Source organism: Diplotaxodon limnothrissa, linkage group LG5, assembly GCF_057381915.1.
Source record: "Diplotaxodon limnothrissa isolate DT_005_m linkage group LG5, D_limnothrissa_male_GT1.1, whole genome shotgun sequence".
NCBI lineage: Eukaryota > Metazoa > Chordata > Actinopteri > Cichliformes > Cichlidae > Diplotaxodon > Diplotaxodon limnothrissa.
Window position 1 is genome coordinate 26463324 of NC_140600.1, and position 10415 is coordinate 26473738.

The following is a 10415-nucleotide window of genomic DNA, read 5'->3' on the forward strand; positions in this document are numbered from 1 at the left end:
AGTCAAGAAAACAAACGCAGCACATAGTGATGTTGAAGGATTTTCATCCAATTATTAAAAGTAACCGAACAAATTCCTCCACTAGTGGAGGACTTTAAATATTGTCAGAGACACTTTGCCACTTTTTGCATTTCCCAAAGGCAAATTGGTCCAGGATGAAAGGACATCTTAAAATCGATTCTAAAAATTCCATGTAATGAAAACTGAGACACTAAAATATATTGTTAAGAAAAAAGTTATCAGGGCCATTCTTGCCTGCCAAGTAGACCCTCTCTGGGCCTGCCTCATGTATTAGGGGTCTGTGCCTTAGTGGACTGGGAAACATCCAAAGGCAATTTGGTTCCTGATTTCCAATAGGTGGAATAATCCGGAGAGAGGGGAGCCTGGTCTTTGGCTTCAGCCAGACTCACCTTAGAATGCAACACAATCTCCTGCAGAGGAGGTGGATTATATACTGTACGGAGATTTTGGATAAGAGGATTTCTTTTACCTGTGTCTTTGGGTTGAGGGAACAGCATCTGATTGTTGTGGTTTGCTTTTTGAGTCTTCACATTCTTCAAATCCTTATGTGTTGTCTCCAAAATGGAGACCTTTTTGCAGCCACAGTACAAAGACATTAAATTTTTAGGGGTTAATTGGTGATTCTAATTAACCCAACGCCTAAATGAAGACCAGCTTTTTACCACTGCAAGGTGAAAAATATTAGATTGTTATATCTTGGAGCTCAATTTACATTTTGCCTTTAGCCCTCACCAGTTCTGTTCATATCTAGGTTTAGTGGGTGCATCTTTGCTTTTTGAAGATGAAGAGGTCCTGTTCACATCATGAAGGGTTAAGCTTCAGCTTGCAGAGGGGTCTTTAGTTTCTGGTTGGAATAGAGCAGTGTCTTAATCAAGAAAATGTTGTTTTGGAGTGTAGGGTGTTTCCAGCATTGAAGTAGCTCCTTGACGCTCTTGTTAAAACTCTGCAAAAAGGAAGAAAATGAACCACACAACATATCTAACATGTATTGAACTTTATTAACACATTATTAACATTTTTGATTGAATTTATTTAGGCTAAATGTTTGAAAATTTATTCATATATTTTCTAAGATAAACTAATAAAAATATATTTATTTGCATTCAAATTCTATTCTACAGGAGAATAAACTTTTATTATAATAATAAACAATCAAAGCATAAAAACTGGTGTACTATGTTTCTACATTCCAAGTAAGTTGACAAGCTGCCTACATTATATACTTATAGAACATAAAGTAAATACATTTTTCTATACTTGTCCTTTTTTACTTTTATTATTCCATCACCAATGTGGTACAGAAAATATATAATTCTGACATGAGCTGTTGTGTATAAGGAGTACTTTTACTTTTGATTACTCTTACTTGATACGTTAAAAGTAGGCAAGTCCTGCTGCTGTAGAGAGAGTAAATGTTCACCACTACATGAACTTAAACAAATCCCATATATCCTCATTAGGAATTTTGTATTAAAAAATCTTAATTGTGCATTTTTTAAATTTCCAGATAATTTGAGAAAATTTAAAAGGCTGGACACTGATGAAATTTTTTTCCCCAAATCCCAATTCATCCCAAGAATGAATTTAACAAACAAAATTAATAAATAAAAAAACAAAACTATACTAGTTACATGAATGCTAATAGCTCTAAACAAAACATGTACAATTAAAATTGGTATGGCAAAGACAAAAAGCTCAGAGCTTTTCATTTTAAATCCATAATTTTCAAGTTAGTTTGGTCAGTTCTGGTTTAATTAATAACACAGTAGATATGCATTTGGCAAATACCCTATAATAACTACATAACCACATTGAGATAGTTAAGTTCTCACTCATTAAAATAAATAGAATTTATCACCAAACATGCTTCACATATGAAACCACATCCTAATAATATCATTTTCTCTACTGCTGAAAACAAAACATTCATTTCCCTTAACATAAAATGCCACAGATCTAAACTGAGTAGAATATTCATGATTTAAACTGTTCCCTTGACTACAAGGGTAGCCAAACTTTCACAGTCACTGTAGTGGACTAAGCAAAGATTTCAAATCTTAAAATTTCCAGTTAATACTTAAGTCGAGTGGGAATTTACAATAACAGTGCAGATGAAATTGTGCTTTGATTGAAAGCAGCGTCTCACTTTATTGCAACAATATTGTTACAGCTCGAATACTAATTTGTAATTTCATGTTCTACTTTGCCCTGAACAGACTACTTCTCATTGTAGCTCTGTCTTTCTGACAGGCTCATCAGGTCTGCTTTTATGACTGCTGTACTCTCCATGCTGCTGAGCCTGTGGCTTGGTGCTGCGTGGGAGCCTGTGGCTTGGAGGGAGGCTTATACTACTATACTCTAATACTTGATATTGTGACGCAAACAGGTACTTTGTCTTCTGTACTTCTATAGAGTAAGTGTTCTTGTCAGAGCCCAATCATTTATTCAACAGAGATTCTGTAAAATGACCTCAAGAAAGACACTCATCCTGAGAATATGGCTGAGCTGAAGCAGCTCATTAAGGATAAAAGGCTCAAATTTCTGCACATCACTGGCCGTATTCACCAAATCTCACAGTATAAAGAGATGTTCCTCGTAATTAAACTTTAAGGAAATTCTTAAAATGGTAAAGTGTTTTGATAATTTCTGCCTTAAAGGTAAGATTAAATACAGATTAAAACTAAACTTATCCACAAAGTATCTTAAATAAGCTTCTGAGGTGAAAAACAGGAGTAGAAATGGAGACTTTTAAGAGGCTAAGAGTTTCTTAAGCAGAAGAGAAAGAAATGGTGCTAAGACAAACAGGGAGTTTGTGTTGAATGTCAGCGATTAAGAAAATTTTACAGATTAAATTGAGTAAGGATAAAGTTTGCGCTCAATCTCATTAGAGATGTGCTTACAGCTTCTGTCCAACAGAATAAAGAGCAACAGTGCATCAGTTCATCAGCGATGACTTGTGTCTGTCGCATCCATCTGGAAGCACAGTCATCACACAGACAGTTACAGTGCTTTTAAAAGTCATATTGCTATATATTTATATCTTATATCTTATATATTCATGCGTAAAAGATTCTTGTTAGCTTAAGTGTATTGTGTTTTTATTATCATTCATGCTCGATTCACAAAGGTTTTTTGCTTATTATATTTGCATTAAATATGATCTAACTTTCTGCAGCCTTTAACTGCACTTTGTTCTTTACTCCTTATTTGCACTTAACGTTTTAATGTTGCATTAAACTTAAAATTGTTCCAGGTAGATAGTTTCTGTAAACTACCTAAATCTTGTTGTTCATAGTTACAAATTTAAACCACACGAACCTTTAACATTACTCAGTACAATAGGATCTGTAATCCGTAGTGAAAGTGAAGCTTTTTCATTGTGTACAGACTGTAGTGAGCCATATCTTTGAGCAACCAGTATTAATTTATAAATGATAGACATTATTACGGTATAAGAGATACAAATTATATGAAGGAACCAAAAAAGTTTAGATATTTACATTTTATGTCTTCAGTTGCAGTTTACCTTAGTGTGTGGCCATGAAATCCTGGAAACCATCATCTCCACTCCATCCACAGCTAAGTTGACCGGGATGTAGTTGAGAAAGTCCAGATCAGATTTTGACAAACATAAAGAAATCTACAAAGGTCTACCAAACGAAACTGTGGGTGTTCAAAGGACTTCAGCCTCCTCGTCTGGTTGGAAATGGGGGTGTAGATGTATTTTACTGGACACCTCTAGGAATTAACAAACATTTAATGTAATTACAGTTCCTTATTTTATAAATGGTGATGACCTCAACTTAGCGAAATTAGATTTCAGGGCCCTGTTTCAGGAAGCCGGTTTAGTGGAAAAACTGAGTAAGTATACCCTGAGTTAACGAAAACTCTGGGTTTTCGGTTTCACAAAGCGAGTTCAGCTGCAGCCTGAGTGAGTCACTATGACGACACACTCCGTGAAGCTAACCTGCCCCCTAGCAGGTTTACTACAACTAACCCTGACTGTCTCCGCCCCTTTGTCGGAAACCTGACAGTAGGAAGTGTCGGACATGGCGTGCCACTTCCTTGAAGAGCCAGTAGATCGTGAAGCCCAAATTCTCCGCAGAGCTCTCCGCCGGGAGAGAGTGATCAGAGCGCGTTTGGACATTTTATCATTTCCTGATGATTTTCTGTGCGAACGTTACCGTTTCTCAGCACAATCTATAATTTATTTGGATAACATCCTCAGGCCATATATTACGCATGTGACACATCGCGGACATGCTCTCAGTTCATTGCATATTATTTGTATTGCACTTCGGTTTCTTGCAAACGGGAGCTTTCTGTATAATATTGGTGACGCTGAGCACGTTTCCAAGGCTACCGTCTGTCGGGCAGTCAGGAATGTTACAGTTGCACTGAAACGTCTCCTGTACTCGTCTGTGGTGTTCCCCGGTCACAGACCCACAAGATTTATCAAAGAGGGATGCCACAAAATTGCAGGTATCAGGATGACCAAAACTTAATGTATGATGTGGTGATACTTGGACTACTACTTAAATTGCACATTTATTTTCAGGGTTCCCAGGCGTGATTGGCTGTACAGATGGCACTCACATTCCAATCATTGCTCCTTCAGTAAATGAAGGAGACTATGTGAACAGGAAGTCTTTCCACAGCATTAATGCACAGGTACATAGTTCCCTGTAGCATGTCAAACTAACAAATTATTTCATTATAGTAATGGATGCTAATTTGTGTTCTCTGCACTGTGAAGATCATATGTGATGCTGCCAACATTATCACAAATGTGGAAGCCAAGTGGCCAGGCTCTGTCCATGACTCACAAATATTCCGTGAATGTACACTGAGCACAAAATTTGGACATGGTGAGTTGAGAATACTTTAAAATATATAAAGACCAATTGCTTCAGGGACATTTGAACTGAAGTGTACCCTTCTGTCTTAGGAGAGTTCACTGGCTACTTGCTTGGTGATAGGGGGTATCCATGTTTACCCTATTTGCTTACCCCTTACCCTGACCCTGAACCGGGCCCACAGCAGCGATATAATCTGGCTAATTGCAGGACAAGAGCCAGAATTGAAATGACTATCGGAATGCTTAAGGCCCGGTTCCAGTGCCTGCAAAGACTCAGGGTCACCCCAGAAAGGGCATGTGACATTATTGTGGCATGTGTGATTCTTCACAACATTGCCACAATTAGAGGAGAACACTGTCCTTCTGAACCAAACATCAGCAGTGATCCAAACCATGAACATCCTGACCCTCCCACGGACATACAAGATGGAAGCGCAGTCAGAGACACCATATGTCACAATCATTTCCTTTGACCCATCACCTCAACATGTTGAAAGAGGAATAAACAGATTTTTTGTTCAACTGGCTTTATTGGTCGCCTGTATTTCCTGTACACAAAGTATTAAAAGATGTAAACCTCATAAAGTGTCTCTGTTGCTTCCTCCTCTGTAACAGCTGTCAATGTTTCTTCATTATTTTCCTGTAGTAAAGAAATAGACAACATTGCTGTTCTACTGTAAACTCATATAATCTGTGGAGTATTACTCACAACTGCATGTTGGTCTGGCTCAACAGGAGGCTGCACCAGATGCAGTACACCATCACCATCAACTGATAGAATATGAGGTTTATACAGGTCACTTATAACTTACAAGGGACCAAATGGCAATTAACAAACATACCAAGCACCTTACACTTCATTGTCATTATGCTCTCAAAGACAACCAAGACTGAGGGAAGGCAAAATCAGTAGGAAAATAACTTCACTACAAAATAATCCATTATGGTAAAGAGTTTATCAAATGAATGAGTAGCACTGCAAAGGTGACTGTGAAGAAAGGATGTATGCACATCATGTATTATTTTGAATTTACCCCTTATGTAGGCACTTGTGTCTTGCGGGGTTATTGACTCAGAGGATGTCCCCGCAGAGATGCCTTCGGCCACAGGGCGCCCACTGTTTTGGCTGAGGGCCAACTGCTCAGCCTCTGTGAGTGGTGGTGGTGGAGGACCCCCACCTGTTTTTCGGGCCTCCGCTTTTTTTCTGTTGGCTATAACGGGCCACATTTGAGCATACAGAGTAAGCAAATATGTACTTGTAATGTGCTCAGATAATTTCAATAAGTGCTTACAGAAAGAAAATTAATGTAGCCTCTAACTGCAATTGATTTACATGGGACAAACAGACCAAGCACTATGGCTCATAATACAATTACACCTTACCTGTTTGGACTATATTTTTATATTTCATTTTTACTTGCTGCCAGGCATGTTTGGGGCCTGTTGGGTTGCACCTGCGCTCACATCACATCACAAAATAAAATGTATAAAATAACAAATAAAATAACATATGATAAAATAACGTGTTAAATGGGTGGAAATCCCTAGATCAGTGTTTATATTAACACTCACGCATTGACTCTGTCGGCTATGTTTTGCCATGCATGCTCCCTTTCTTTTGCAGCTGTGGCTGTGTTACTTTTTTCCGCGGAATTTGCATGTTATCGGCATATGCTGCCATCAGAATTTCGGCCTCAAGCGCTGTGAAATACATTGACCGCGCCTTCTTTCCCTCCGTCTCCATGGTGACTCGCTTAATCTGTGCTCCGCTTATCAGGGCTTTATGTATCCTCGTCCGCGCGCTTCACTTGGGGTTAAAGCAACTCCGCGTTGACTGAACTAATTGTTATCAGCCTTTCTGAAACCGAATATTCCGAGTTGGACAGTTCGGGGTTACTCAACCGTGAGTGTCGTTTTTCACTCTGAGTTTTCCAAACCGGCTTCCTGAAACAGGGCCCCGGTTGGGTGAGGTTAACCCTTTACAGCCGATCGGAGCGGGCACGCTCTGTTTTGCGTAACTATTTTTAAATCCCGGTAGCTCTGCAACCAAGTAAGCTAGCGCAATAATTTTTTTTGCATATGAAACTGGAGGAGTTGTACTTACATCTTATGCCATCAGCTTGTCCTAGGTCACAGTTTCCTTCCACATATAGCTTTGCAAAAACTGCATAAAAATCACTTGCAGCAACAAAAACATGATATTCCAGAAACACGCTTCGCCGATCCATCAGCTGTTTGTAACACTTCCTACGTCCATCAGCGCGAACTATCACATGACCGCATGACCTGCCCGAAACCGGAAGTGACGTCATTTTGCGGAAATGTAGTTTTTTACGATCGGGGCCTTATGAGCTTGTGTTTTACTTGTTATGTGTTTTAAAAAGTTATGTTTGACTTTATGACTTTCTGTGTCGTTTCTGGGATGCTTAAGACTCATATTGCACTGCTGGAAATAGTTTATTTTGATGCATATGCTGTTATTTTGCAAATTTGCACTATAATATTTATTTTCGTTTTTCCTGCAGTATATAAAAATTGGTGTATTTCAAAAATAAAACTATGAAGACACTCAAAATAAATTTCCTGTGGTGGGAAACTAGTTTGTGTAACTTTTTTGTATTTACAGTTTTGAGGGATAAGCCTCTTAAATTTCTCTAACTAGAAATATATGTTAAAAAAACAAAAACGATTTTCAATTTTTTTGTAGTTTATTGCACTTTTTTGCAATTTATGTAATTACTATGCACCTAATGCAGACATATTATTAAAGTTTGGGCTATAATGGTTGTATTGATGTATAGCAACTTGAAATGCTCCCAAAAATGGCTCCACAGCATGTAAAAATATAATATAAGCTCTGGCGAACTTGGTTCTATGGTAGGTCTTAAAGGGTTAAGAGAAATTTGTTAATGATCTTAACAGTAAATCGTGTTTTAAGTCTTTCTCTTAATTTGTTACCTGAGGTCAGGTAATGAGGCTACCACCTGAGGCACCTTGAGGTGTGTCAGAGTTGAAAGGTACCACTGAGGTTAATCCAATCAGGATAATGACACCCAAAGTTCCTCCATATGGAGACAGACTGTGAGGGTAAAAAAAGCTTGACTGTAGGTCTTGTCTGAATTAATAAACACATAAAATTTTTAATGTAGGGTAGTTAAGCACTGTAGGAAAGAAAGCACCCACAGTGAATTGGATTAGAAGAAGGCAACACATACATTTCAACACATACATAGCTCACATTAAAAGACACAGACTGTGTAAAGCACACTATCACTAAACATTATCTGCTGTAGTTAATATATTTAACACTCTAAAATCAGTACACGTTATTGTTTTTATATACACAGACATTTCTCATATTTCAGGTATGATTTGTGTGTTTGCTCATGATTAACTTCTCTTCAGACTTTAAAAGCTGAGGGAACGTAATTCCCTTTCTCGAGTAAGGATTAAGAGAATTCCTCCGGACTTGGAAAGGGGAGCAAATTAGTTTGGACCCTGTCCTGTCTATCCGGTGTTAAGATTAATTAGTGACCTCTTAGCTTCTGCACTACCTCACAACCCGCTAATCCCATTTTGGCTGTTTGACAGGGTTAGTGGAGAGGTATAAAAATCATAGGGTGTAACTTGAAACATCGTCACCGTCCACACAAGTAGACTTTTTACACAGACACAACTAAACAGCTGACTAGCAAAGATGGCTTGGGATGGAGGAATTGAGCCCAATGGCACTGAAGGCAAGAACTTCTACATTCCCATGTCCAACAGGACTGGGATTGTTAGAAGTCCTTTTGAGTACACTCAGTATTATATGGTAGACCCGATAATTTACAAAGTTCTAGCTTTCTACATGTTCTTCCTGATCTGCACTGGGACTCCCATCAACGGCCTGACATTGTTTGTAACTGCTCAGAACAAGAAGCTCCGGCAACCTCTCAACTATATCCTGGTCAACCTGGCTGTGGCTGGACTCATCATGTGCTGCTTTGGATTCACCATCACCATCACATCAGCTCTTAATGGCTACTTCATTCTTGGACCCACCTTCTGTGCTATTGAGGGATTCATGGCCACACTTGGAGGTAATAAAGAAAGCAGATCTTTTCAGGATCCTTTCTATTTCATTGGCAGATATACAATATCAATGAATAACTCACCTTTTCTGTCTACAGGTGAAGTTGCTCTCTGGTCACTTGTTGTCCTGGCTGTTGAGAGATACATTGTGGTCTGCAAACCCATGGGAAGCTTCAAGTTCTCTGGAGCTCATGCTGGTGCTGGAGTTTTCTTCACATGGGTCATGGCAATGGCTTGTGCTGCACCTCCACTCTTTGGCTGGTCCAGGTAAATTCTATTTCTTTTCATTTCATCATAATGATTTTAAACAGTCAGAATACTGCACAAAGGAGATTAACAAGATGAATAAGTAGTTAGTTGTAAAGGTCTTGAAATATTATGAATGTTGAATAAAAGCTGGATAAAAGCTAATTTTATTGAAGAAATACATGAGATTTTTAAAAAATAATCTCACACAGGTACATTCCTGAGGGAATGCAGTGTTCCTGTGGTCCTGACTACTACACACTGGCTCCAGGTTTCAACAATGAGTCATATGTCATCTACATGTTTGTTGTTCACTTCTTCGTTCCTGTCTTCGTCATTTTCTTCACTTATGGAAGCCTTGTGATGACAGTCAAAGCTGTAAGTGAAGCTAAAGTTCTTAAATTATTTATAATAGATCAGTTAATCTAACCAAGCTAGCCATTGCTACTGTGGAATTTATTGCACCTTGCTATTATTGATTACATTTAAATGAAAAACTTAACAGGCAGCAGCACAGCAGCAGGACTCAGCTTCTACCCAGAAAGCTGAGAAGGAAGTGACCCGTATGTGTGTCTTGATGGTCATGGGCTTCCTGGTAGCTTGGACACCGTATGCTAGCTTCGCCGGTTGGATTTTCATGAACAAGGGAGCTTCTTTCACTGCCCTCACTGCAGCCCTCCCTGCTTTCTTTGCAAAGAGCTCCGCTTTGTACAACCCTGTTATCTACGTGCTAATGAACAAACAGGTTGGTGTTACGTATTCTCATAGTTTTCTTCTCTGTTTTTCAGTCTTTTGCTGTTTACTGAGTTTCTGAATTGGCTGTCTTTCAGTTCCGTAACTGCATGCTATCCACCATTGGAATGGGCGGCATGGTGGAGGATGAGACCTCAGTTTCAACAAGCAAGACAGAGGTGTCCTCTGTGTCTTAATCCTGATGGCATCTTCAGATCTATGGACATTGATGATTGCTTCCAGATTTTAGAACATCCCATTAGAATCATTTTGCCAAATGGATTTAACAAATGGAGTCTGGACCAAAAACACTAAGGAATTCTATGTTATCTGTGAACTAACAGAAAGGCAAATGCATTTTCTGTTGGGATGATGTTGTACAGCAATTGTGTGTCTGTGTGCATGTGAGAGCATTTGAGAGAGTGAATATGAGTGAACTTGTAAACGAAAAACACCTCAAACTGTAAACCTGCTGAAATGTGAC

At 38.8% G+C, this 10415-nt stretch overlaps 1 protein-coding gene across 2 annotated transcripts; it reads left to right on the forward strand.

The window, feature by feature from the left end:
• Positions 1-8346: 8346 nt before the first annotated feature.
• LOC146632463 (green-sensitive opsin-like) lies at positions 8347-10128 on the forward strand. Of its 2 annotated transcripts, XM_085353355.1 has the most exons (6): positions 8347-8368; positions 8617-8961; positions 9052-9220; positions 9412-9577; positions 9705-9944; positions 10030-10128. In XM_085353355.1, exons 2-6 carry the CDS (start codon positions 8637-8639, stop codon positions 10126-10128), a joined length of 999 nt encoding a protein of 332 aa, XP_085209481.1. In that variant the 5' UTR covers positions 8347-8368; positions 8617-8636. The 2 variants fall into 2 exon arrangements, with proteins under 2 accessions (XP_085209481.1, XP_085209480.1); XM_085353354.1 differs by lacking the exon at positions 8347-8368 and having other exon boundaries at positions 8577-8961.
• Positions 10129-10415: the final 287 nt, after the last annotated feature.

Coding starts and splice junctions, on each gene's coding strand:
- LOC146632463 (XM_085353354.1), top strand. CDS start 8,577: ATGGCTTGGGATGGAGGAATTGAGCCCAATGGCACTGAAGGCAAGAAC. Junction 9,221..9,411: donor CCACTCTTTGGCTGGTCCAG/GTAAATTCTATT, acceptor AATCTCACACAG/GTACATTCCTGAGGGAATGC. Junction 9,578..9,704: donor TTGTGATGACAGTCAAAGCT/GTAAGTGAAGCT, acceptor AAAACTTAACAG/GCAGCAGCACAGCAGCAGGA.